At 51.0% G+C, this 24,887-nt stretch overlaps 1 protein-coding gene across 1 annotated transcript; it reads left to right on the forward strand.

Moving 5' to 3' along the window:
* The first annotated feature begins 336 nt into the window (after nt 1-336).
* Nucleotides 337-24,503, forward strand: LOC119235705 (forkhead-associated domain-containing protein 1-like). The gene is made up of 10 exons (XM_037499233.2): nt 337-440; nt 2,713-2,796; nt 3,480-3,632; nt 4,481-4,676; nt 12,843-12,913; nt 13,808-13,960; nt 17,735-17,842; nt 18,084-18,191; nt 21,347-21,454; nt 24,201-24,503. The coding sequence occupies exons 1-10, from the start codon at nt 387-389 to the stop codon at nt 24,402-24,404; spliced, it is 1,239 nt and encodes a 412-aa protein (XP_037355130.1). The 5' UTR covers nt 337-386; the 3' UTR covers nt 24,405-24,503.
* The last annotated feature ends 384 nt before the right edge of the window (nt 24,504-24,887 follow it).

The following is a 24,887-nucleotide window of genomic DNA, read 5'->3' on the forward strand; positions in this document are numbered from 1 at the left end:
ACTCATAGAGCCCTTGCCAGTGTTATCACCCGTTTGACAGGAGGATGAGACAACCAGTCCCTGCCCGGCTTTCCCAGGAGCCCAGAGCCTGTGGAGCCTGGGATCTGACAAGAGTCGAGTCCAGGGTGCAGGGCTCTGCCTTCTCCCCTAGGCTCTGCCTCTTGGGGGACTGCCTCCACCCCACCCCTGCTCAGTGTGACCCCTGCCACATGGGCTGCAGGGTCCCCACGCCTCCGGGCCTCCCCCGTGGCCATTAGACCTCCTGGAAGAATTTCCCCAGAGTGCATTAGGACCACATTAGCAGCGAGAGCATGCTTTCATCGTCATTTCAGGTTGAAGAGAAGCTTCAGGAGGATTCCAGAAGGAAATTGCTTCAGCTACAAGAAATGGGGAACAGAGAAAACCTCATTAGAGTCAATTTGGAAAGGGCAGTAGGTCAGGTAGGCTCCGTAGCCCCTCTACTGGCCCTTGTGCCCAGGTTTCCTGCTCCCACGGGGCTGGTGGGCACAGGAGGAGGAAGACACTGTGGTCTCACACTCCCGCTTATCTCCAGGCAGAAGTGTTCTGTGGCTTCTGCATCCCCGAGGCGCTCATGAAGCCTTTTCCTGCTGGGAAGCCGCCCACTTTCATTGTTTGCGGTTGCAGGACCCTGGCAAAGCAGCCGATCCTGGCTCCATGTCTGTCCCCATTAACGGACCATGCAGATCCTTCTTGGGGAATTTGAGCCTCTTACCCCCAATGGTATTACCAGCACTTTCTCTCTCACAGTGTTTGTCCTGACATTCATCACCATTTTTCTTCCTCTGGGCCCCCAGCAGCTGTCACTGTCAGTGTCCATTAACAAATGACACTTTTCTTAATTAAGTAACATCCAGGATGTCAAAGCCCAGGGCTGCTGGAGAAGGTTCTGGGTAGGGTGGCGAGTGGGCTCTGGCCGGGCTGGTCCAGGGCCATTTCTCTAATGCTCTGGACCAAAATGACCCAGGAGCCTCCCTCAGCCTGTGGCCGGCACACGGGGGCCAGAGCATGCAGACAAGCCTTTACCAAAGGGCCAGGGGGAGCAAATGGGAAACCAAGGTGGGGGCGCTGACTGTCTGGAATATACCACAACCCTTGGCTCCCTCCATCCCACCAAGCAAGCTCCAGAGACCTGCCATTTGGTGCAGTCCAAGCCATGAAGCACATGACCAGGTTTTGTCCCATGAACCGCAGAGGCTCATGGGTGTTAAGTCACCATGCTGACCATGGGCAGCATTTAAGCCCCTTCAACTAACGTCCACCATCACCATCTCTCGTGTCATTTCTCCAGAGGGTGCCGACCTCATCACAGGGAAGAGAGACTGCCAATCTAGGGCCCCCTTTGTGTTCCTGGGCTACCCCCTTCGCCTTTCCAGCACTCTGTACCCCCAACACACCCTGGGGTGCTCTATGCCACCTGCCAAAGGGTCCAGGTCCTGGCGGTGGCTCTGAGCACCCAGAGCACCTCAGGGAGACTGACGCTCTAGACTCACCCGAGGAGGGTGAGGGTCCTCTCTGCTTCCCACCCACCTGCTTGCCTCCATGTCCCTGCTACCCGTGCGGCAGGTGACCCCAACACTGAGCCACTGTCCAGAGAATTGTCCGTCTACCCCACACAGCCCCACATGTGTCTTTGGTGGCCATGGGGGACTACCACTCACAAGACCCTCTCTATGTACATCACCCTCTCCATAGGCCAGCTGGGACCTTCCCCTCGGCCATGAAAGCACAGGGCAGGCTGGAGATACTCCAGCCACTTCCGGCTGCCTGACTGGGAGGTGTCCTCAGGACGTGCTCCATTCCACTCCTTGGTTTCCCAGGACTCCCCGGGTACAGTAAGCACCTGTGTCCTGGGGCCTGTGGACCTTTAAGTTGATTCAGGAGCCCTCATGGTCCCTTCAGAACTGGATTTTAGAGTCCTCGGAAACATTTTGCCAGGGAACCAAAACTCAGGGCCGCCATGTTGGTGAAATCCCAGAGAAAGTTGGGTTTCATAGTCTCTCATTCTCATGTGCCTGGGCCACCTTGAACTCAGTCTCAGAAGCCTCGATTTGATTGAGCCACACTAGCTCACCAACTGTCACCTGAAAATGCCAAGGAGGCACCTAGGATGCACTCAATAACTGCTGGTGGAACTGAAGCAGAGGACCCTGGCCCTACATGCAAGCCTCCAGCAAGTCATTGCAGAGCACCTGCCGGGTGCCAGGCACTGTACCAGGCTCCGGAGAATAGAGATGAATCCAAAGACACACTCCTGGAGACACGTACAGTCCAAGGCACAAAATGCAGAAGGGAGCCCTGGGCACGGTTGCTGATTACACAATTGGCTGGGTCTGACAGCCTCAATATTTATTTCACAGTCTGGTGCCAGCTTAGCAATTAGGGAAGAGTGCTCCAGGCCCCAGACTTCCCACTGGATAATTGGCAGCAAATGGCACTTCTGAGGGCTCAGGACGTGTGTGCGCTGACCACGTGGGCGGGGCGGGTTAGGCGGACCGGCCTACCCAGTGATTAAAGCCTGCTGTGCTCTCCCCATCGTGGATTCCACCCCATCCAGAGAGAGGTGAAGGTCCGAATGACCCGTCATGACCATGAAAGATGTGCAGGTTCCTTACGGACTTCTCCTGCACCGGGGCGGTGGGAAGAGCCCACCCAGGCTGCCCCTCTGACTCAGTTTCCCCCTTTGTGTTACAGCTGGAGCACTTTAGGAGCCAGGTCATCAAGGCCACCTATGGACGCGTGAAGCCGTCCCAGGACAAGCCCATCACCGATCAGCAGGTGGGCGGGCTCCCCCTCTCGTCTTCGTCTTGGGGGCTCTGGGGTTCCAGGCCCCAGGAGCAGCTGCTTCTGTTGTTGTTAGAGACACTTATTTTTCACACTGTTGCTACAGCACAAAGATTTGTTATGATTTGATGGGATTTCCTGGCTTTTAAAGTAAAAGCCAGTTAAACTCCCTTGAAATGTTCCTGTGAAAATCAAAGGAAACCCCTGAGGCCTATCTCTGGTCCCCAGACACAACGATTAACCTCTGTTAGCTCTGTGAGAAAATGGGGGCGGCCTGGCCCCAACCACACATCTGGGCTCATTCCTCCTGAAGAGGAGAGATCAAGGGGACCGTGGGCCTCCTGCTGTCACGACTGCCTGCCTCGTCCCTCTTCCCGTTATTTTTGTCCACCCTCTGTGCCAAAGCACGGGCGAGAAAATGCCTTGGGCGGCTGCCGCCGGCTAGCAGAGAAGGGCCCTTCTCTTTCTGGGGTCATGGCGGCAGGCTCCGTGTTAGGAATCATGGCCACGAGGCAGGAGAATCTGGAACAAACTCGTGGCAACCGTGCAGGCCTCCGGTTCTAATGACCTCTGGTCACCGGAAGCATCTGGGGGACGGGCCATGTCCCCGCAGAGCCGCTGTCCAGACCCTCCCTGAGTCACTTGCCTCTTAAACCTCTCGCGCCTTCTCTCACCAGTTAATCGAGAAGATCACCCAGGTCACGGAGGACAACATCAGCCTGCAGCAGAGGAAGTGGAGCCTGCAGAAGGAGACCCAGCTCAGCAGCTCCAAGCAGGAGGAGCTCACCGAGAACGTGGAGAGGCTGAAGTCGTCCTTAGACAGCTGCCAGGTGCCCCCCTCTGCCTTCACAGGTGTCCCCTGGGTCTCAAGGTGGCGCCCCTCGTTTGGGAAATGCTTCCGCCTCCGTGGAGCGGGTTGGGCAGACACCCTCAGCTTCCCTCCTCCACTATCTTGTTGGAGACAACAAGGGCCTCCAAGATGGAGGTGGAGTTGGTGTGGCCCAGGAACGCACCCCCAGCAACTCCAGGTGCTGGCGTCAGGAGGCCCCAGCCCCGGCCAAGAAAACAACCCCGTGTTATCTACAGAGAATCCAAAGGCCATTCCTGCTCTGGAGTCACACTTTCTCCTGTAGCCCAACAACTCAGAGGCTATTTTCACCGCTGTGGCTGTGTCCCTGGAGGAGCCAGGACCAGAGGGTCTGGTCGCCCCCACAGACCGAGAACCCCCGCAGGGACAGAGCTTATCCGGGCAGACAGCTGCTTCTGCTTTCTCTGGAAATCAGCAGCTGCTATTTGGGGAGTCTGTGCAAACACAGACTTGTCAGCACTCTTCAAATAGGAAACCCCGCTTTCGGACCAGCCTGTGTGTTGATCTCAGCAGGAATCGGGATGAATAGAAGCAGCCAGATTTGGTTCTTGTTTCAGCCAAAATGCCCTTGGTAGTTTGACTTTGGAATTAATCACTTGTCCCTAGAACTGAGGGCTCTGACCATCAAAATTCCAGGGCAGAGTGCAAAATCCATCAGTAAAAGCTGCCCCCCACAAAGAACAGCCCGGTGGCCCCAGTCCAGTCCAGGCAGGACCTGCCCTCTTCAAGGAGGTGAGACTCCTGGCGAGTCACGTCGGGGCTACTTCCGATGACTGTGTCTGGTCTCCTCACCGTCTCGTCTCCTTCCAGGTCTGCATGAGGATGTCTGGCTGCAGCAGGGACCTGAAGAAGGAGGTGGACGGTCTCCAGTTCCTGCAGACCAGCCCACCGGTGTCGGGGCTCCAGAAGGTGGCGCTGGACATCGTGCGTGGGGCACTGTCCTGGCTGGAGGACATCGAGAGGCTCCTCCAGGACGTGGGGATCCAGTTATCCAGCTCGGACAAAGGTCACTGGGGCTTTTTTCTGTTAGTTGCATGATTCGAACATGCCGTGTAGAACCTTGCATGGTGGAACATCTGCTGAGGAGGATTCCTAGGTCCGCGGCCAAGGGTTCCCTTCTGCCGGCAGACTCGGCTTCCCCACTTGAGAAGCTATTTTCCTTCACACACACACACACACACACACACACACACACACACACGAGTGAGGTGTGATGACTGGGGAAATGAGGCATGACTGAGGCCAAGGGAAAGTTACATCAAAATGGTGCTAAATCCGATCGCTCAGCAGTAACTACCACTATGTGTGCTAACAGACTTTTTTCTTTATTTTTTTAATAATCCAGGGAAGTTTTTTTCATTTTTAATAATTTATTTATATATATTTTACATCATTGTTCATTTTTTTTTACATTGTTTGCTTTCTTCAGACTTTTTTTTTAAGATTTATTTATTTATGCATACAAGAACGGGGTTACAAGCCAGAGGTGCGGGCGGTGAGAGGATCGACCAGAGACAGAGTGGGGAGCAGAACAGGTGGACTGACTGAAATACACTGCTGAGGGGAGCAGCGGGCGAGGCAGGAGAGGTCTGCCGCGCCATGTGGGTAGCTCCCTAGCCAGGGATCGATCTCGTGCTGCGATAGCTGCGGTCAGCTTCATAGGTTGCATCTTAACCCCCTGTGCCACCAGGGAGACCCCGAGTCTTTTTTCTTTAAGAACAATTTTAGGTTCGCAGCAAAATTTAGAGGAAGGTGCAGATTTGCTGGACACCCCCAGCTCCACACGTGCACAGGCTCCCTTATTATCAAGTTGGGTCGAAGGGCACCTTGGTTACCCCTGAAGAAGCTGCACAGACCCGCCATTATCACCCAGGCCCACGGTTTACACCCGGGTTCCCCTAGTGGCGATGACGTCCCGCGGGTTTGGACTCATGTACCCGCCCTTAGAGCGTCCCCCAGGGTGTTTCACTGCTAAACATCCCCTGTGCTCCCCCTTGTCACCCCTTTGTGCCTCTTCCACCCTCCCTCAAACTCACAGCCCATGATTTTTTCACTGTTTCCATAGTTTTGTTTTTCCCAGAATGTCATAGAGTTGGAATTATACCACTTTTCAGATTAGGGTTTTTTGACTTAGAAATAGGCATTTCCTCTTCCTCCATGTCTTTTCGTGCCTTCGTAGTGCACTGAAGAACATCTCCTGGTCTTCACCCGGTGCTTGTTTATCCTCCACCCACGAGACGACATCTTGCTGCGTCCAGCTTGGGGAGGTTATGAATAAAGCCGCCACAGACATTTGGCAGGCAGGTTTTTGCGTGCACGCAAGTCTTCAGTCCCTTTGGGGAAATACCAAGGAGTGCGATGGCTCGTGGATGGTGTGACAGCGCGTGCTTAGCCTTGTAAGAAACCTCCAGGCCGCCTTCCTGAGTGGCTCTGCCATTTTGCATTCCCACTGGCAGAGAAAGAATCTGCTATTCCACATCATCCCCACCGTTGCTGTTGTCAATACTGTGCGATGTTCTGTGTAACCTCCAAGGCATTTTCTCTGGGAATGGCTGTGTGGTTTGAGGAGAGTCACTTACCCTCACTGTGCCTCAGTTTTCTCCCCTGTGCAATGAGAATAATAAGGAGTGCCTGTCCTTCAGGGTTTCTGTGAGGATTAAAATGCATTGTTCTAGGTGGGGTGCTTGCAACAGTACTTGGCACAGAGTAGGCGCTACCTATATATTTATTGATTTTTCAGTTTTACCAAAAACAAAACAAAACAAAACACCAGTGTCGTATCCAACTCTCTTTGGTATTTTCCCCCTTGGTACGTCGGAAACGCCCATGTCCATCCACACAAATCAACATCATCATTGTTACTACATGGAACCCCATCGTGTAGGATGTACCCTAATTTATTTAGCCAGTCCCCTGTCAGGGGCATTTGGGTTGTTTCCAGTTTTTCACACTTGCAGATAAGGCTAGGAAACATCCTTGCTTAGATCCATCACATCTTCGTTCTCCCGGAGGAGGAAGGACATCGACCCCTTTGAGCAACAAAGATTCAGCTCATGCCTGCTAGACACCAGGCACAGTGCGGGGCAGGCCCAAAATGGCTCAGAAACAGGTGGAATCTAAGTCACAGGTGTATGGATGTTGGCACCAAAATTCCCCCAACTTTATATTTGAATTTTTCATTATAAAAATTGGGGCACTATCCCTGCCCCCATAAATCTTACAATCTTGGTGACCATAAGATCTAGGGTGGGCCTTTGCTGAAAATCACATGTAAAACTTTCATGGTGACAGTTGCTACAAAGGAGAAGTGCAGGACTCTGTTCTGGTCAGCGAGGGCAGGGCATTGCAGGATGCATAGGAGTTATTTGCCAAAGAAGGGAAGGGGGAACATTTGGGGCAAAGGGAGCCATGGGGTAGGGTAGGGAGCATGAAGAACAAAAGGAGCCAAGAGAAATGAGAGCACAGGATGGGGCAGGGCTGGCAAGGAGGGTCTGCAGGGGGGTTGCAAAGCCCTGGTAAGAAGCCCTGCTTTGTCCTAGGAATAGCAAGAAGCCCATGGTTTTAAGTAGGGAACTCTTGGAAGGGATTTGCATTTGGAGGCGACCATCTTGGACACCAATGGAAAATATGGGGAGGAAAATGTGGGCCACCATGGAGCAGTACCAGGGAAGGCATTAGGAAGCTGTCAAAGAGAGGGGGTGGCCCACACAAGGCAGGAGTGGGAGCAGAGAAAGAGAATATTCCAGGGACAGTGAAGAGATCAATCAACAGGCCTCTGTGGTGCACTTGGATATGATTGGAAGGAAAGTGACAGAGAGAAAAGGGTCTATAGGCCTTCAGGTTTCTGCTGTATGAAAGGACAGATGTGGTTCCTTCACCTACATCCAGAGTATCCAGAACACGGAACACAGGACCAGGTTTGAGGAAGAAGATGAGCGTGAGGTGTCCATGGGACGTCAAAGTTGGGGTGCCAAGGTTTTATCTATTAATGGTGTGTCCCCCAACCTAGAAGAACACGTGCTAAACAGTAGGTTCTTAATATCTGTGGGATGGATGAGTGGATGGAGGATGGATGGAGGATGGATGGATGGATGGATGGATGGATGGATGGATGGATGGATGGACAAGACATAGGCGTGACTGGTAACACTTACAAAGGAAGTATTGAATAAGAAGGGAGAGAACCCAGAGTCAAACCCTAAGGAGACACACATTTAGAGATTGTTAATACTCCTTGCCAAATCACCCTTCCGAGAGGCTTAGGAATTTGACATTCTTGCAGCAATGAATGAGAATAGAGGTGTGATTTTCAGTTCTACTGATTCAACATCCCAGCCAGGATGTCTCCAAAGCAATCCAGAAGGTGATGCAAAGTTCTTTAAAAAAAAAAATCAAAAGCAGAAACAAGATAAGTACCCCTGCCCTTCCCATAGAGCATACAGAAGGGACTGGTTTTACCCCAACAACCCAGGGGCTCCCCTACCCCAGCGTTACTGTTGTAATCATGGCAGAGCAGACAGGAAGGTACATGAAATCAGGTGAAACGAGGACCACAGCTTTAAGATTGGAACTGAAAGACAGGCCGTGATCTGTCCTAGTAATGGTGGCCGAGCCATTTGTACATGTCCCCTCCCCACTATTTGGCCCCCTCCAAGACCGTTCCACTCACTGTAGCCAATGCCTGTAAGTTACATAAGATCATGTGTTACCTTATGTAATCTGTCAGGCTAGCAATTCCAGAAAGGCTGAGTAAGACTTGCCTTAGGCAGTATTTTCAGACCCACCATCTTTTTCCCTAAATTCATGGAGTCAGGAGACTTGAGCAAGAGGCTCTAAAATAATATGCTCTGTGGGTCCAAAAGTACAGGATAGAGAATAGGGGGCTCCCAAAATACATGTCTCCTTGCTGCCCTTAGCTCCCATCTAACATCTCTTAAAACATGCTCTATGGAACATCCGCTGGGGGAAAACAGACTGTATTCCGGGATTACAGCTTCTTGGTTCTAAGAAGCCAGAGAAGGATGGAGGGTAATAACAGGAAGGCTGATGAGTAGGGCTCGTTTCTAGTTCATTCAGCAGGAGGGGGAGTTGATGGTGAAAGGCACCTGATCTTCTAATACAAGCAATATCATGATAGGGTCCCAAAAGGTTAAAAGAAAGAGAGGAACATGAGTATTTTCTGTATTCTCTGCTACTGTAATTCCTAACACAGCCATCTACATAGGAGGGGAGGAGAAGCAAAGGTTATGATGGTGAGGACGGTGATGGTGAGGATAATGATGGCGAGGCTGGCTAGGTGGTGGTGTTGACGGTGAAGATAAAAATGGTGTTGAGGGCCTCCCCTGGTGGCACAGCGGTTGGGCACTGGGCTGTGAAGCTGCCCGCAGCCTCTGCAGCGCCGGTTCGATCCCCAGCCGCCAGGCGAGGGTCCCACATGGCGTGCAGACCTCTCCTGCCGCACCCGCTGCTCCCCTCAGCAGTGTACTTTGTCAGACTGCCTGTTCTGTTCCCTGCTCTGGCTCTGGTGAATTCTCTCACCCTCCCGTGCTTCTGACTGTACCCAGTGCTTGTATAAGTAAATAAATAAATCTTAAAAAAAAATAATGGTGTTGATTATGATGGTGGTGAGGAGGAGGATGTTGGTGATGGTGGTGAGGATGGGGATGTGGCAATGACAGCCATGATGGCAATGATAATGCTTAGAATGGGGATGGGATGAGAATGATGACAGCGATGATGAAGGTGAGGACAGTACTGATGGCGGACAACATTCATCATTGAGGGCTTGTATTCTAGTTGCTGTTCTAAGGATTTTCCATACATTATCCCCGTCCATCCTTCCAGCACCTCTGTGAGGCAGCTACCATTATCCTCATTTGCAAATGAAGAAACTGGCTCATAAAATATTGTACAATTATTCCACCTTGATAAGGTGATTCAAGGTACTTCCCATTACTGAGATCATCAGGGGTTCCCAGTCACTCGTCAGCACCCACAAGCACTCCTAGGAGCTGTGCTCACAGTTTCTAGAAGGGCAGGAACCATGGTTTATTTAGCTCCGCCTTGGTACTTACCAGCATGTCAGGCATTTTATATGCATTGTCTACTTTTAATCCTCCCACAACCCAGTGAACTGGGTACTATTGTTGTCTTTATTTTGTGGGTAAGGAAATTGAGTCTCAAGAACATTAAGAAACTTGCTCAAGGTCACACAGCTGGGACATGGTAGGGCTAGGCTTCCTGTGTATGAGATCATCGTGATCCCAATGTCTGTGTGTTTTTCTGTGACTCTGCACTCCCTCTGATGATCCAGAGTATAGCAGGTACATCCCCAATTCCTTGAGACAGGTTCTGTCAATAATTTGGGCAGAGACAGAGCAAGGAGGTTTTGTTCCCTACAGTGAGCTGCCCCTGATGCACGCCATGAGCCATGCCCAAGTCAAGCCTCATTTGCCTTAAAGCAGAGTGGTTTGGGCTTTGGGGCCAGCTGCCAAGGTTTGAGTCTCAACTGTGCACTTACTAGTTGATTGAGCAAGTGACTTACTTTCTGTATGTCTCCATTTCCTTATTTATATAAAAAAAAGGGATAAAATCTTATGGGGTGGTTTGAGGACTCAATGACGTGACGTGAAAACAATTCTAGACCCTGGGTCACAGCAAGCCTCAGTAAATGGCAGCTGCTGTCACCATCAGCAAATGCTTGTCAATTTAACGTGACCTAAGTGTGAGTGGCACCCAGATGGGCATACGCTCAGGCAGGGCAGTTTGATTTTCTCACACCAAGGTCACTTTACCAGGAAGCCCTGCCTATCCCCACTTGACCCCAAATGGGTCACAAACACTCCATTGGGTGGGAGCCCAGAGAACCTTACCCAGGCCACCTTGTAGTCTTGACAATGGCCTGTGCATCCCAGCTGCCAAGTGGTATAACTGGGGCTCCATCCAGCTCCCTCAAGAAATAAAATCCCTGCTCTTCACCACCGTACCATCTGCCTTTTAGAATATTATCCTAAGAGATCACACCTTCGAAACTAGGTTGGTTAATCCTGGGGAATCCAGCTCTAGTACTGCAGAGGGAAACTACTTGAAGTATTGCTGGGTGATGTCATGAGCAGCCCAGCAGGCTGGAGTTATTACTAAAGATCTGATGGGTGAAGGACTGGCTGTGTGGTCCAGCCAGGAAGATAGGAAATATCTAAGGACTCGTGAAAGTTGATTCTACAATTCTCCTGCCTGGTTTCTCATGCTACTCTTGATAAGAGAAAGAAAGAACTCTTTACATTTTTCTTTGCAAGCTCAGTTGTTTGTGACTTTTCTACAAGACTTTGTTACAAAGAAAAGGCTTTCCTGCACCCATAGGAAATTTTTTGTGCTCAGATATCTAAGATATGCAGTATTTTTAAATTAAAAAATAAGTTGTGATACAATATGTATGTGTAGTACTGGGTTTGTATTTCTTTTGGTAAAGATTTATTTATGCATACAAGAACTGGGGTACAGGCCAGAGATGCGGGGGGTGAGAGGATCCACCAGAGACAGAGTGGGGAGCAGAACAGGCAGACTGACTGAAATACACTGCTGAGAGGAGCAGTGGGAGAGACAGGAGAGGTCTGCTGCGTCATGTGGGTAGCTCCCTGGCCGGCCGGGGATTAAACTCGTGCTGCAGAGGCTTTGGATTGCTTCACAGCGTGGTGCTTAACCCCTTGCGCCACCAGGGAGGCCCCCGTGTTTGTATTTTTAAAGTGTCAGTATCCAACCAAAAGAGAAATCTGGGGAAAGAGATATAAAGCTGGTGAGAGCATTGCCCCACCATGGGGGTTCACAGAGGACCTTGACTTTCACTCCGTCATGCAAGTTATCCATCATGGGTCTATTGTGTGCTGGCCAGTGAAGACAGAGATTTCTGTAATGTTTGAGTTTGTGTCATAGACACGTGTAACTTTTGTAACCAGAAATATAATAAAGAATTGCTCCTTCTCCCAAAGGGGGAAACCTGATTCTCATTATGGCCCATCATCAACTCTAAAAATGTGGCCAAGTTCCCCCATCCTCCCATTCACGTCCTTGACACCCCTCCCTTTAATTCCTCTGTGGATTCTACCATGATGGAGACTTGCCCCTGGGCCACAGGTCTCAGCTGTAGCCCTGCATACAGAGCTCTACCAGAAGGTTCTCAGAATTACGTGAAATCGGTTTCTAGCACGGTGTTCTCCTGGCCAACGCCACCGTGCACGTGTTTCCTACGGAACTCTTCCAGGAGATTTCCAGCCCAGTCTAATCACCACAATTCCTGCACCACCAGGCTCCTGTAATGCAGGCCAACATCAGCCATGCCGTCTTGCCTCTCCCACCCCGCCATCTTGATATCCTTGCCACACACTTCTCCCAACTCACAATTCACATTAGCCAATCCAGCCCTTCATGCTCAAGCCTCCAGGGTCTCTGTAAAAGAACAGGTCCAGGACAGAGCTAGGTCTGCCTGCCGATCCTACCACCTACATGCTGAGCTCCTCTCAGCTCAACTATCAGCGCAAACACATTTCCTTGCTGGGTTTTTTATAGCCATTAGAAAATATCAGGTGTCAAACTGCTGGCATGATGTCTGCACACAACAGGTGCTTGATCCTTGATAGCTGTTATTATAATATTATTCTCATTCTTCCCACTGGAAATTCTCAGAGTGGCGCTGTCAAAGATGGAGGCCTCAGCTATGCACATGATACCCTCTTCCTTCCTCTCTATACCCATCTTTCTCCTCCCACCCCGCCACATCCCCCTTCCAGACACAGCTCTTCCCTCCTATGTCTCTCCTTATCCTTCCCTCTCTGGCATCCACCCACTATTTTTTCTCTTATTCTTCCCCTTTGCCATCAAACTCAGAGGTGAAATGATCAGGTGGTGGGGTCCCCCAGTGAAAGCAAGTAAAACTTCATTTTTATCAGTCCTTTCAAACCAAATATGCCTGCTCCTGCTGGCTTCCTGGAATGGTGGTGGTTTGGGCCAGTCCAGAGGTTTGATTCAACTTAAAGGGAACAGCAAATGGTGTTTCTGCCACGGCTCACGCAATTTTAAAATGGCTCCAGTTTTGTCAACTTTTCAAAAGACCTTACCCAAAAGGCAAAGCAGGTGACCTGAATTGATTCTTAACCTTCTTCTTGCATGTCTTTTTAAGGATTCTCCTCGTATCTGAAATATCTTCTGGAACACTATAAGAAAATTACGAGCCACACCCAGGAACTTCAGGTATTCTTTTCATTTCGAAAGTTTATTTCAGCTCGTCCTTGGCATTTGCATAGCATTGTGCACTTTGATCTTGTTAGCGCACATCCTCCCGAAAGGTGAAACGATATCTCCATTTGCACATGAAGAGACTCAGACAGGGCTGTGGGGTCTTCCCGGAGGGCAAGGGCAAAGACAGGATGCTTGTTTTCCTCTAGTCAAAATCTAAAAAGACCTAAGTCCCATCAGATCTTAAAAGCTGCATTCAGGTGGCGCAGGCAGTTGAGCGCAGTGCTGTGAAGCTGTCCACAGCCTCTACAGTGCAGGTTCGAGCCCGGCCAGCCAGTAAGATACCCACATGGCACAGCAGACCTCTCCTGTCTCACCTGCTGCTCCCCTCAGCAGTGTATTTCATCGGTCAGCCTGTTCTGTTCCCCGCTTTGTCTCTGATGAATTCTTTTACCCTCCCACACATCTGGCTTGTACTCCAGCTCTTGTATGCATAAATAAATAAATCTTAAAAAAAAAAAAAAGCTGCATTCATTAACTGCAGTGGAAGAAGTGCAGCTAGCCACAGTTCAGGGGCAAAATTACCAAAAATTACATAATGGCTACAAGTTAGAGGCAAAATGACCCTTAGGGATTCTGTCCTTCTGGGATCTATGGCCATAATGCTGTCTGATAAACAACCACAAGGTGTTAGTGGCATTCCACCATCACTGTTCACCTCGCACACACTTGGGATCAGCTGCCAGCTGGGTCACCCCTCTCAGATGGGCTTGTGCACACGTGTAGATGTAATAAATAAATAAATAAATCTTTTTTTAAAAAAGAAAAAGAAAAGAAAAACACGGAAATGACTCTTTAGTTATTCCTGTTTCCCCCCCTCAGCTTCAGTTTTCTTTTCTCTCCCTTCAGATCAAGATCAGCAGTTCTCAGGAGACTCAGAAGATCTTGCTGCAAGAAAAGCTACAGGAGCATCTGGCTGAGAAGGAGAAGCTGAACCAGGAAAGGCTGCAGCAAGAGGAGAAGCTAAAAGCCAGAATCAAGCTGCTGATAGAAGAAAAGGTGGTAAGGTGGTCCTGCCATTTTCTTCACAATTAGAAACTGCTGACATGGGCTTTCCCACAGGAAACTGAAGACAGAACTCAGAGGGCGAAATCTCAGCAGCCCCTTGTTGGGTGCCATGAACCAAATTAATGAAACATGTGAATGACATTAAAGACATTAACGTGAAGCTTAAGTTCTAAAGCTCAGAACAGAATCAGCCTGCAAAGGCAGGTTATTGGAATTTCTGGAAATGATTATCCTCTTTGTTTATATGTTGCATTTGATTCTCCAAATCCAAGTCATTACTGCAGGTCCCAGTGTATAACTGACAAACTGCCTCCAAGAATGTGTAAGACCGACCTCACAGTATTTCAGTCCTTTGCTTTCTCTTCATACATGTCAGGGGGGAGCAAATAACCAAAATTGCTTTCGTTTCTAGAAACCAAAGCAATTAGAGGCTGTTTGTACTGCAGGTGCTCTCTAACTTAAAGGTGCCCGAGAATTACCTGGGATGTGGTTAAAATGCAGATTCTGCTCAGCACACCCAGGCTCTGCATTTCCACAAGCTCCCAGCTGGGACGGGCAGCGCGGGATGCCTGACCACATTTTCAGCAGCAAAATCTTAAAGGAAGCTTTTCCCAAAGTTGCCTGATAGGAACCAGCTGAATGCTTGTTGAAAATACAATCCTAGGGGGCCTCCCCTGGTGGCGCAGCGGTTGAGCGCAGGGCTGCGAAGTTGCCCACAGCCTCTGCAGCGCTGGTTCGATCCCCACCTGCCGGTGAGGGTCCCACATGGTGCGCAGAACTCCCCCGCCGCGCCCCCTGCTCCCCTCAACAGTGTATTTCATCAGTCTGCCTGCTCTGCTCCCCACACTGGCTCTGGTGAATTCTCTCACCCTCCTGCGCTTCTGACTGTACCCAGTGCTTGTATAAATAAATAAATAAATAAATAAATAAATAAATAAATAAATAAAATACAATCCTAGGGCCCTACCCTAGACCCATTTAGCCAGAATCTCTGAAAAATGATGAGAAACTGCATTTAATAAGCCAGTTCTCATCATGGTCCAAGAGTGGGTCTTTTTTGACATTCAGGGACCTGTGATGACTTAAGGCACCTCATCACCAGGGTCCTAGGTCAGCAGTTCAGAACTTTGGCATTTAAGAAACCAAAAGAAACAATGCCTTGCACCTTCCCTCCCCCCTCAGGCTCTGATCTAATGGGGTGAGGGTGTGGCTTGTGCCTGGGATTTGTAGAGGGTAAAACCAGCAAAAAACCTAGAAATCTCCAAAATCTTCACAAACTCCCCACCTCCTACCTCACACCTCTCTGATTCACATCTCCCTTTCCAAATGTTGTCTTTTATTTTTAATTTGGGGTTGACGTGCTCCCTGGTGGGTGTATGGTACATTCCTGTTCCACATTGCTCTGGGCTCCAGCCTGAGCCTCCCCGATGCCCACTTGTAGCAGCCTCCCTTATGGACCGTTCCAAAGGACTGGTTTCAAAGCCCCCTGAAACAGAGCAAAGCTTAGGGCACACTGCCCCTTGCAGAGGGGGGAGGCGGCATCACTCTCCCCAACAATGACCTGCAGATGGTCATTACTGCTCCCAAGAAGGGTCACCACTCCCCAGACACAACTGTTGACCAGCTTGACCCTTGAGACTCATCTGGAAGTACCAGCCCAGATCTTGGCACCAAGCCCAATTTTACAATAGCAGAGGACACTGTCACCCACTCCTTTCTAGAAGTACACATGTCAAAGATCATTAACTCAGGCCTCCCTGGTAGCCTAGGGGTTAAGTCTCAGTGCTATCACTGCTGTGCCTGAGTTTGATCCCTGGCCAGGGAGCTACCCACATGGCACAGCAGACCTCTACTGTCTCTCCTGCTACTCCCCTCAGCAGTGTATTTCAGTGGATCCGCCTGTTCTGCTCCCCACTCTGTCTCTGGTGAATCCTCTCACCCCTCCCACACCCCACACCTCTGGCCTGCATCCCAGTTTTTCTACTAAAAAATAAATTATCTCTTTAAAAAAAATCATTAACTCAGTTTTTTCATGAATCCTACCTGTTTGGGGACTCTTTCAATGGTAAGAAATTCCAGTGCCTTTATCCAGCTAACATCTTTTAAAAAAAAAGAACTGTTAACCACATTATAAGTGATCTAACGGTGCACGCGCTGTTTCTGTCAGGGGTCAGCAAGCTCCCCCCACATAGACTAAAAATAGTAAACTGTAAATCCTCACTTAACATCACCCGTGTGTTCTTGGCAGCTCTCACTTGAAGCAGAAGCACATAGAACAAACCAATTTGATCTTAGACTCATTGATAAACAAAATTAGGTTCCTAAGGCAGACTTCTGACCACAGAAACGTCACCAAACTTCAGCATAAAGACCCAAAACACTTCTAACATTAAACAATGATGTTTTCATTCCTTCATTGGTTCATTTTCCAACCCATTTATTCCAGTTCAGGGTCAAGGGTGGCAGGAGCCTCTCCCTACAGCTCATGGTCAAGCTGGCGCCCACCTGGACCGGATGCCCTTCCCTCTCAGGGCACTTGCCCACACGCACGCACACACCATACATGAACACAAACACACACGAACACACACACACAGAGACTGACTGGGACAATTGAGACATTCCCATGAACTTTACATGCACATCTGTGGAGAGAACCCACACAGACCACAGAGGGTGCGGGGGCGGGGGAGGGACACACAAACCGCACAGAGAGTAGCCCCCGCCAGGAATGGACTTTATTTGTTACCATCAATGTTTAAGGAAATGAAGTTGAACAAAATGACATCATTCAAGAACCTGTTACATATATTTACTTTTGCAGGCCAGACAGTCTTTGTTGTGGCCACTCAACTCTGCTGCTATAGCATAAAGGCAGCCGCAGGCAAGACACAAACATGAACATGGAGGCGTTCCAATAAAACTTTATTAACAATAAACAGACAGGGGCCTCCCCGGTGGCGCAGCAGTTGAGCGCTGGGTTGCGAAGCTGCCCGCGGCCTCTGCGGCGCCGGTTCGATCCCCGGCTGCTCCCCGGCCACCGGAGGAGGATCCCACATGGTGCGCAGACCTCTCCTGCCACCCGCTGCTCCCCTCAGCAGTGTACTTCAGCCCTTCTGCCTGCTCTGCTCCCCGCTCTGGCTCTGGTGAATTCTCTCACCCTCCCGCGCTTCTGACTGTACCCAGTGCATGTATAAACAAAACAAACAAATATAATAAATAAATAAATAAAAACATGCCTCTATAAAAAAAAAAAAAACTATAAAAAAAAAAAAAAAAAAAACAATAAACAGACAGGGGGCCAGGTTTGGCCATAGTTTGCCAACCCCTGGTTTACAACAAGGCTCTAGAGTCAAGTAAATTGGGTGGTCCTCAATCTCTCTAAGCTTGCTTCTTCCCCTGCAACGTGGAGATGACAGAAGAAATGAGTGATTCTTATTCACAAGGGGTTATCGTGTGCCAAGCATGTCATGTTCATCATCCCACCTGCTCTTCACATCAACCCAAATGCAGGAAGCACTCTTATGTTCCCACTGCACAGGGAAGGAAACTGAGGTACCCACCCTTCTCACCTGCCCAAAGATATAGACCTAGGAAGGACTGACCCAGACTCTAGTCTGGGCCTGTGCTCTCAGCAGCTGGGCCAAGCTGCCCACAGTCTCCCCACGGGGTTGTCCTGAGCTGTGAACAGCTGAGCCATGAAGTGCTAGCCAAGTGTCCACACTCCTGCCATGGTAACTCTATTAAACAATGGTCATTGGCTTTCAGGCTTTGGAGGAAAGCATTACTCAAGAGAGAAACAAAGTGCAAGAAGCACTAGAGGAAGAACGGAAGAGAGTCCAGGAGCTGCAGAATTGCTTCGCCCGCCAGAAGAAGGTACGTAGCTCAGACACAGAGTTGGCCTGAGGCCAGATCAAGTCCACGCAGCTAGAAAGGGTTGACCCGGGACTCTGGTCTGGGCCTGCAGCTCCTGAGCGCATGCTCTCAGCTCCTGGGCTAAGCTGCCCAGTCTCCCCATGGGATTGTCCTGAGCTGTGAACAGCTAAGTCACAAAGTGCTGGCTGAGTGTCCACATTCCTGCCATGGTAACTATTAAACAATGGTCATTGGCTTCCAGGCTTTGGAGGAGAGCATTACTCAAGAGAAAAGCAGAGCAAAAGAAGCATTAGCGGAAGAACAGACCAGAGTCCAAGAGCTGGAGAACCTTTTAACCCAGCAGAAGGAGGTATGCAGCTCGGGGAGATAGAGTCGGCTCGAGCCCAAATCTGGCTTGTGGGCCTCATGGAAGTAAGTTCAGAACCTCCACTGGTGGGGGATTGAGAAGGGGGAGCTTGCCTTGCTCCTTGGGCTGGCTCAGCTATTTTGAGAAGAATCTTGGGGCACTCAAGGAAAGACCAAAGAGTTGATCTTGAGACTTGGAAAAACTGCAGAGAGCATAAAATGCAGGTGTAGATAGGGCTTGAAGACAAGTTGGGACTGTCACCCCATCTCTTTGGCATGAAGATTGCATCCCAAAGCACAGAAATGCAGGAATTGTGGAGTCCTGGGCCTTTGGGGCTTTGTGAATCTTCCATTAAATCATCCCAAAATCATCCAGCCTTCAGCTCCACCACTGAAAAATTTCTCCAGCCAGGGTTGTCCCTCCCAATGTTGAGTCTTGTCCAGATAAAAAATCCTTCCTCTAAGTTAAGTTGAATCAAGCTTTTTCTCCCAGAAAGGTAGTAATCCTCCCCCTGGGGTCCTCCAAGGCCTACCCACTTCCAAAGAAGTGGGTGTTTGAAAATAGAGACCCTGTTCGTCTCCAGACTCCAATGCCCTTGTTTCTCCTTATGTGCCTCACAGGACTGCAGCCTGGCCTTCATCCACTCCTCTGACCTATTCTGCTCTCCAGAAGTCATAGACAAGCAGCTGACTGGCTGAAAAGGGCTTGTGGACATGTCATATTTGACCTTAGAGTGTTTTACTTAAAGTTCACAAAATTTATTTAAAAATCCAGATTTCCACCCTCTCTTAAAAAGTCGGAAAATCTGGCCCTTGTTTCCACTTGGCCAAAATGGACTAGAGTTGAGCCAAGCAGCAGTATTTGCCACAATCCCCACCATTCCCTATTGCATTAAATGCAGACCACTTGCTTTTTGGTGTCTGGCCCCTATGCACATCTGATCTTGCAACCCATCACCGATTTTCTTCTAAACCGAGGTTCCCAGACCAACACGTTCTCCAACCTTGGTGGCCTAGGACAAGACTCTCCTCTCCCTCATTGAAGACTTTATACTTCTATTGATGTGCTCAAAAAAGCTTTGGGGGAAGCTCTATTGTATTATTGACTCATACTTACCTCATGGGCATCCTCAGCTCCCTGTGTCTTTTTCACATCATCCTTTCATTAGCTCTTCAAGCCAGAGGCAGCACAGAGAAGTGAAGAGGGCAGACTTTGCTGTCAGATGAGACATGGTTTCACTCCCTGGCTACTGATGGCCTGGAGCAGATCTCTCAATGCCTGCTTTCTTTAAAGGGTGCAGCTAGTGAGGATTAAAGATAATGTCCAGTGAAGCATGTGACCGAGGACCACCACTCAGGGAGTGGCAGCTGTTGCGATCACTGCCACTACTGCCAGCTCCCTTCTGTCTGGGCACTGGTTTGCTCTCAACCCTACTCCAACCTCACTCCCCAGAGTGGAACCCTACATCCTCGCCCACCCACCCCAAGGGAGAAACAAGGAGACTGCAGGACAGAGCTCATGCTGTTTGACCTGATCCACAGTGAGGAGCGGGGGCTCACTTGGGGTCCCCTACGCAGCTGTGCCCCTATCACCAGTGTCACTGAAGTTTAATGCTGAGTTATTTTCTGGGGCAAGGGATGGGGGGATCAGGAAGATTAAGGTCTCGAAAAGACTCAAAGGGATCCAAGGCCACTGAGAGGTCAGCAGCACAGGACTGGGGAGGCCCTTGAATTTAGAGTTTTCGAGGTCATGGGGCACGTCACGAGAGAGATTTAAGGAAAGTGTGGCAGGGACAGCCCAACAGCAAGGAGGAGCTGTGCTAGGTCCCCCCAGGCCTCGCCAGCCCTCTTCTGGCACAGCCCCCCTCCCCAGGTTCCTTGTCCCACCCACAGAGCTTGTGCAAACTCAGTTATGGATTTGTTTTATCAGAGCTTCTATCACTAGCAAGTGAATCTTAAGGGCAAGATCATCATTGATCATAATGTAGGGTTTGAGGCACCAGAAGGACCCACTGCCATCACCTGCCTGGGCACTTGGGGGAGTAAATGGGGGACAGCCCACATGAGTGAGTCCTGCTGGACAGCCCACCAGTCATGGACTGTCAGAGGACTACAGAGAAGCAGAGGTCAAAGCCCCGAGTGTAGACAAGAGCAGAGGCAGTGGAGTCGACCCGAAGTCCCTGGAAAATGCTTGAAGTCTCTTTCACAGCTTCCCCAGACCCTGCCTCAGTGCTCAGAATGAGGTGACACTCCCCAAGGTTACTGCCTTCTGCTCTGCAGGGCTGGCGCTGGGACAGCGGAGTGTGGCCTGGGGCTTACGCTGCCTTTCTCTGTAGCTTTGCAGCCATAGGTTGGGTCAAATGCTTTGGGCAGGACCCTAGACACTGGGTATATTGGAAGCCAGTTCCAGCTCTCTGATAGCCAAGCTGGCATTTAAAAGGTGACCCATCTGAAGCTGGAGCCCTTTCCCGGGTGACTAGAAGCAGGGGCTGGTGGTAACTGACATCCAAGGGCAATTAGCATAAAGCCATTTGACTGACTAGCAGATAGTAATAGCAGCTTCTTGGCTAAAATTCTTGGTGATGAGCAGCAGATACTGACCACACTTTCCTCCCCACAACCTGTGAGATCTTCCCCCTTGAGGATAATCCCCACCCTTCTGGAAATGGGAAGGTCACAGTTCATGAATCCACTACGATGCCCTCCTCCCAAAACCTGGTTCTCTTTAAGCGATTTATCTCAATAACGGGAGAGTCCATTCTTAATGAGATTCTGCTTATCGGAGAGGCCGCCTGGCGTGGTGATAAGAGCTTGAGCTCCAAACAGGACAGGTCGGGCTCCCGCTGCTGGCCGCAGCTCTCCCCAAGCCTGGTCTCCGGCCTGGCTCTGCCTTGGCCATGCTGTGTGGCCCCGGCCCCGACCAACCTTTCATTCCTCAGTGTCTTCATCTAGCAAATGGGGCCACGCACAGCACCCCCCTGGCAGAGCTGCTGTGAATGTGGGGTGCTGGCACAGCCCCCCACCCTGGTCAGACCACCCAGGGATTAGCCATGCTCACTGTCCAGGGGACTGGCCTCGTCTGCAGCTCTGCTGCTCCCCCTCCCCTGCTTCCCCTCCCCCTCGGACAGGCGTCCAAAGACACTGGCTGTTGGTTTGCAGGTTTTGGAGAACAATCTGGCCCAGGAGAAAAGAAAAGCGAAGGAAGCCTTAGAGATGGAGAAACGGAAAGTTCAAGATCTGGAGAACCACTTAACCCAGCATAAGGAGGTACGGGAGGCAGAGAGAATGGGGGCGGCTGTGGCACTAGCACGGCTCTGGACGGAGCTCCCCGCAGACACAAGGCCACGTGTTCAGGCCCTGATGTAGAGCATGGGGTGCAGAGGCAGAGGCCAGAGCAGTGCCTGCAGTTGAGGAGCTATCACCTCACATAGCCCACAAGCCGTGTGACATGGGGCAAGGCAGGCAGCTTGCTATGCCTCGGTTTGCCCATCTGTAAAATGGGAGGGTAACTGAGCCTGACTCCTGGTACTAAATGAGTGTGTGTGTGTGTCTACAGTATTTGGAACTGTACCTGGTGCAAAGAGCACCCTCTATGTAGCCTTCCCTGCTAACTACCTAGGGGAGAGAGGTGCCTGCCAGGAGAGGGCCCTGGTGGCATCTAGGTCGGCTCCCCAGCCATCAGCCTCCTCCTGTCATTGACAGGCAGCCCAAGGAGGGGTGTTAGCCAGGTGGGCCCAGATGGTCAAGTCACTCCCTGGGAGGCAAACCAGGGCTCTGGGGTGCCGGGAAGCCAGGAAACCAAGCACTGGGTGAGCCCTGCTCAGGGCTCGAGGGATGGAGGAGACACAGACAGACATGTGCCAGCCCAGTTGGAACCTCCAGAACCTGAGCTAATGGCACTGAAGGCTTTGATTCAGTTTCCTTCATCCGGGCACAAATATTTACCGAGCACCAGAAGTGTACCCAGTCCTGTTGGGTGGCACCAGTGTGCCCATGACGACCACTCTAGGGTAGAGGGACAGACAACCACGAATACAAAAGCACAGAGTAACTCCAGGCCACACCCTGGGCAAGAGGGTGGCCCACAGGCAGGGAAGACAGGAGAGCTCGGAGGACTAAGAATACACGTGCTAGTTCTAATCCCAGCTCTGTCCCAACATGCTGTGTGATGCTGGGTGAGACCCCTGCCCTCTCTGTGCCCTCCTCCATAATGTGGGTGGAGACAGAACCACCCTAGAGGTTTATTGTGAGGAGTCAGGTTCATTGTGCGCCACCTGCCTAGATGAGGTCAGGTTCATTGTGGGACACCTGCCTGGATGAGGTCAGAGTCCAGGCAGGGGCGGGGGAGGAATGGTGCACAGGGGCGAGGGCAGGGGCCTGGGACAACAGTCAGGTAAAGACTGCAGGGAGCTGGTCCAAGTCCACCCAGGCACTGAGGTCAGAGTGCGAGCCGCACCCACACAGAGCCAGGCTTGTTCCGGGTAGGCACCTCGCTGTGGGGACAGACTGGCAGCCTCACACGGGCTCCTGCTGGGTGGTGTGGCCAACTCTGCGCCCACCTATGCATAAGCATGTGCCCTGGGGTTTGCATCAGAGGACAGGGAAAGAGGTCTGGAGGCCACTGGCTGAGTGGTGAGGGCCGGGGCTGGCATCGAGCTTGCAGCTCTGCTACTCGGTGGCGTGACTGTGGCACGTGACTTGTCCTCTTCCTGGGGTACAGCCTCTGTCCCCCATGTGTAAAACGGGGGTCGCTGGGCAGACACCGTGGGAGATGGCAGATCAGATGTGCTCTTGTGTTCAGAGCACAGAGCCTGGCACTCACAGGCCCTGGGGGCAGCAGCAGCATTTTTATTTGTGACATGCCAAGTGGCACAGCACACAGGAGGGAAAGAGCCCCGCCCTGGGGGATGCGGAAGGCGGTTGGTGGTGGGTGGGGGCTGCGCCATCTAAACAGACTTGGCTTTGGGGAAACGCCCAGCCCAGGCAGGGAGGTGTCAGACCCGAGGAGGGGGCAAGAGTGGGGCCAGGGAGGCTGAGTGCACAGCAGGACAAGACAGAGGCCCAACGCTGTGCTAAAGCAGTGGGAAGATGGACTTTTCCCCAGGGTCACGCACCACACTCTCACCACACCCCCAGCACTGCATTCCCAAGAACAATTTCCAGCAATTTCTCGCTCTGCCAAATAATATGTGCTCCCTAAAGAAACTTTAGAAGATGCAGACCTGTGAGAAGCTGGATATAAATACAACTAAGGTAAATAATAAATAATAAGTAAATAAATCATAAATATAAATGGCCACAACCCCAGTTCCCTCTCCCAAATAACCTCTATAAATGACTCTCTACATAGCTCCCCAGTCTTTATCTACGCATGTTTGCATATTCTTAAAGTATTCTCCTTGTGATCACGGGGGCCATAACTACAACAGCTGCGGGGAGTTCTCCACCGACACCCCGCACAGTGCACCTCCCAGGCTGTGTAGCTGCAGATGGCTCAGATCGCCTTCCCATCACCAATCTTTTGGGGTGTTATATTATGGGTTCCAAAATGTCCTGGACATCCCTTTTTTGGCCAAACCTTTGCAGGCTGGGGAGAGACCGCCAGGGTCCTTTGAACCCACAGACATCGGGCTTGCCGGGACAGGAGGCATCTCCCCAGCCTTGTCTCCCACAGAGGCTCCCAAAAAGCCAAGTGCTTCCCAAAGGGGCCTGCTTGGTGCCAACAGCCCAGCTGAGTCAGTGGCCCAGAGCCAAACACCCTGACACACTCACCAGCGTGTCACTTCCCAAACACCAGCCCAGAAACCCTGAATGATGACGCATGGCTCTCTTTATGCCCCTGACTAACCCAGTCGTGACTTCCGGGTGTCACCTGCCGCACCCTGCCTCCTTGACTTCTGGATCCCAGCCCTGACTCACTGACCTCACCCCTTCCCAGCCCTGCTCCCCTGCGGCGGTGTGTTCCGTCCTTCCTCCTGCACACACCCTCCAACCACATTTCATTGACTTCCAGATTTCCGAGAGCAGCATTGCCTACGAGAAACACAAAGCGAAGGAGGCCATCGAGAAGGAAAGGAAGCGGGTGCAGGATCTGGAGAACCACTTAACCAAGCAGAAAGAGGTACAGGCCTCAGCGAGGAACACGCGGAGGAGCCCACAGGGCCACCAGCAGGGACCCCAGGCCTGCCTTCCTCACATGGCTGCAGACTTCCATTAAACACTTCCATTAAGAGTAGGGAGAAAGGAGGGGGTTAAAAATTTCAAGTAGATTAGTTGAGTCATCAGGGAGATCAGGAATGAGTAATGCAAAAAATAAAATGTGTATCATGAAGTCAATGAATGAATGGGTCACAGTTTTTCTCCAGCAGCTACAGTGAACGGAAAGCAGGAAGCTGTGCGATTCGCTAAGTAGAAATGGACCCGCTGCTCGTGGGAACTGGCCCATTCTCTGTGCTCGCCCAGAGACAAGCTCTAGAGACCGTCCCTCAGGGTCCTGCGAAGCAACCAGCAACACTGTCATTGACAGCCTCGGCACAGCGGTGACATCCGAGGGCAAGGTCTTATGACAACCCTCAGGGTAGGCTGGTGGCATCGAGCAGATGAGAGGAAATGGGACTGAGCTGCAGGGACACCCCACTTACCAGGGAAGACCAAGCACAAGGTCAAAGAGCCACCCACGCTTAGACATTTGCATGTGGCC

Source organism: Talpa occidentalis, unplaced genomic scaffold, assembly GCF_014898055.3.
Source record: "Talpa occidentalis isolate TD23 unplaced genomic scaffold, MPIMG_talOcc4v2.1 talOcc4.9, whole genome shotgun sequence".
NCBI lineage: Eukaryota > Metazoa > Chordata > Mammalia > Eulipotyphla > Talpidae > Talpa > Talpa occidentalis.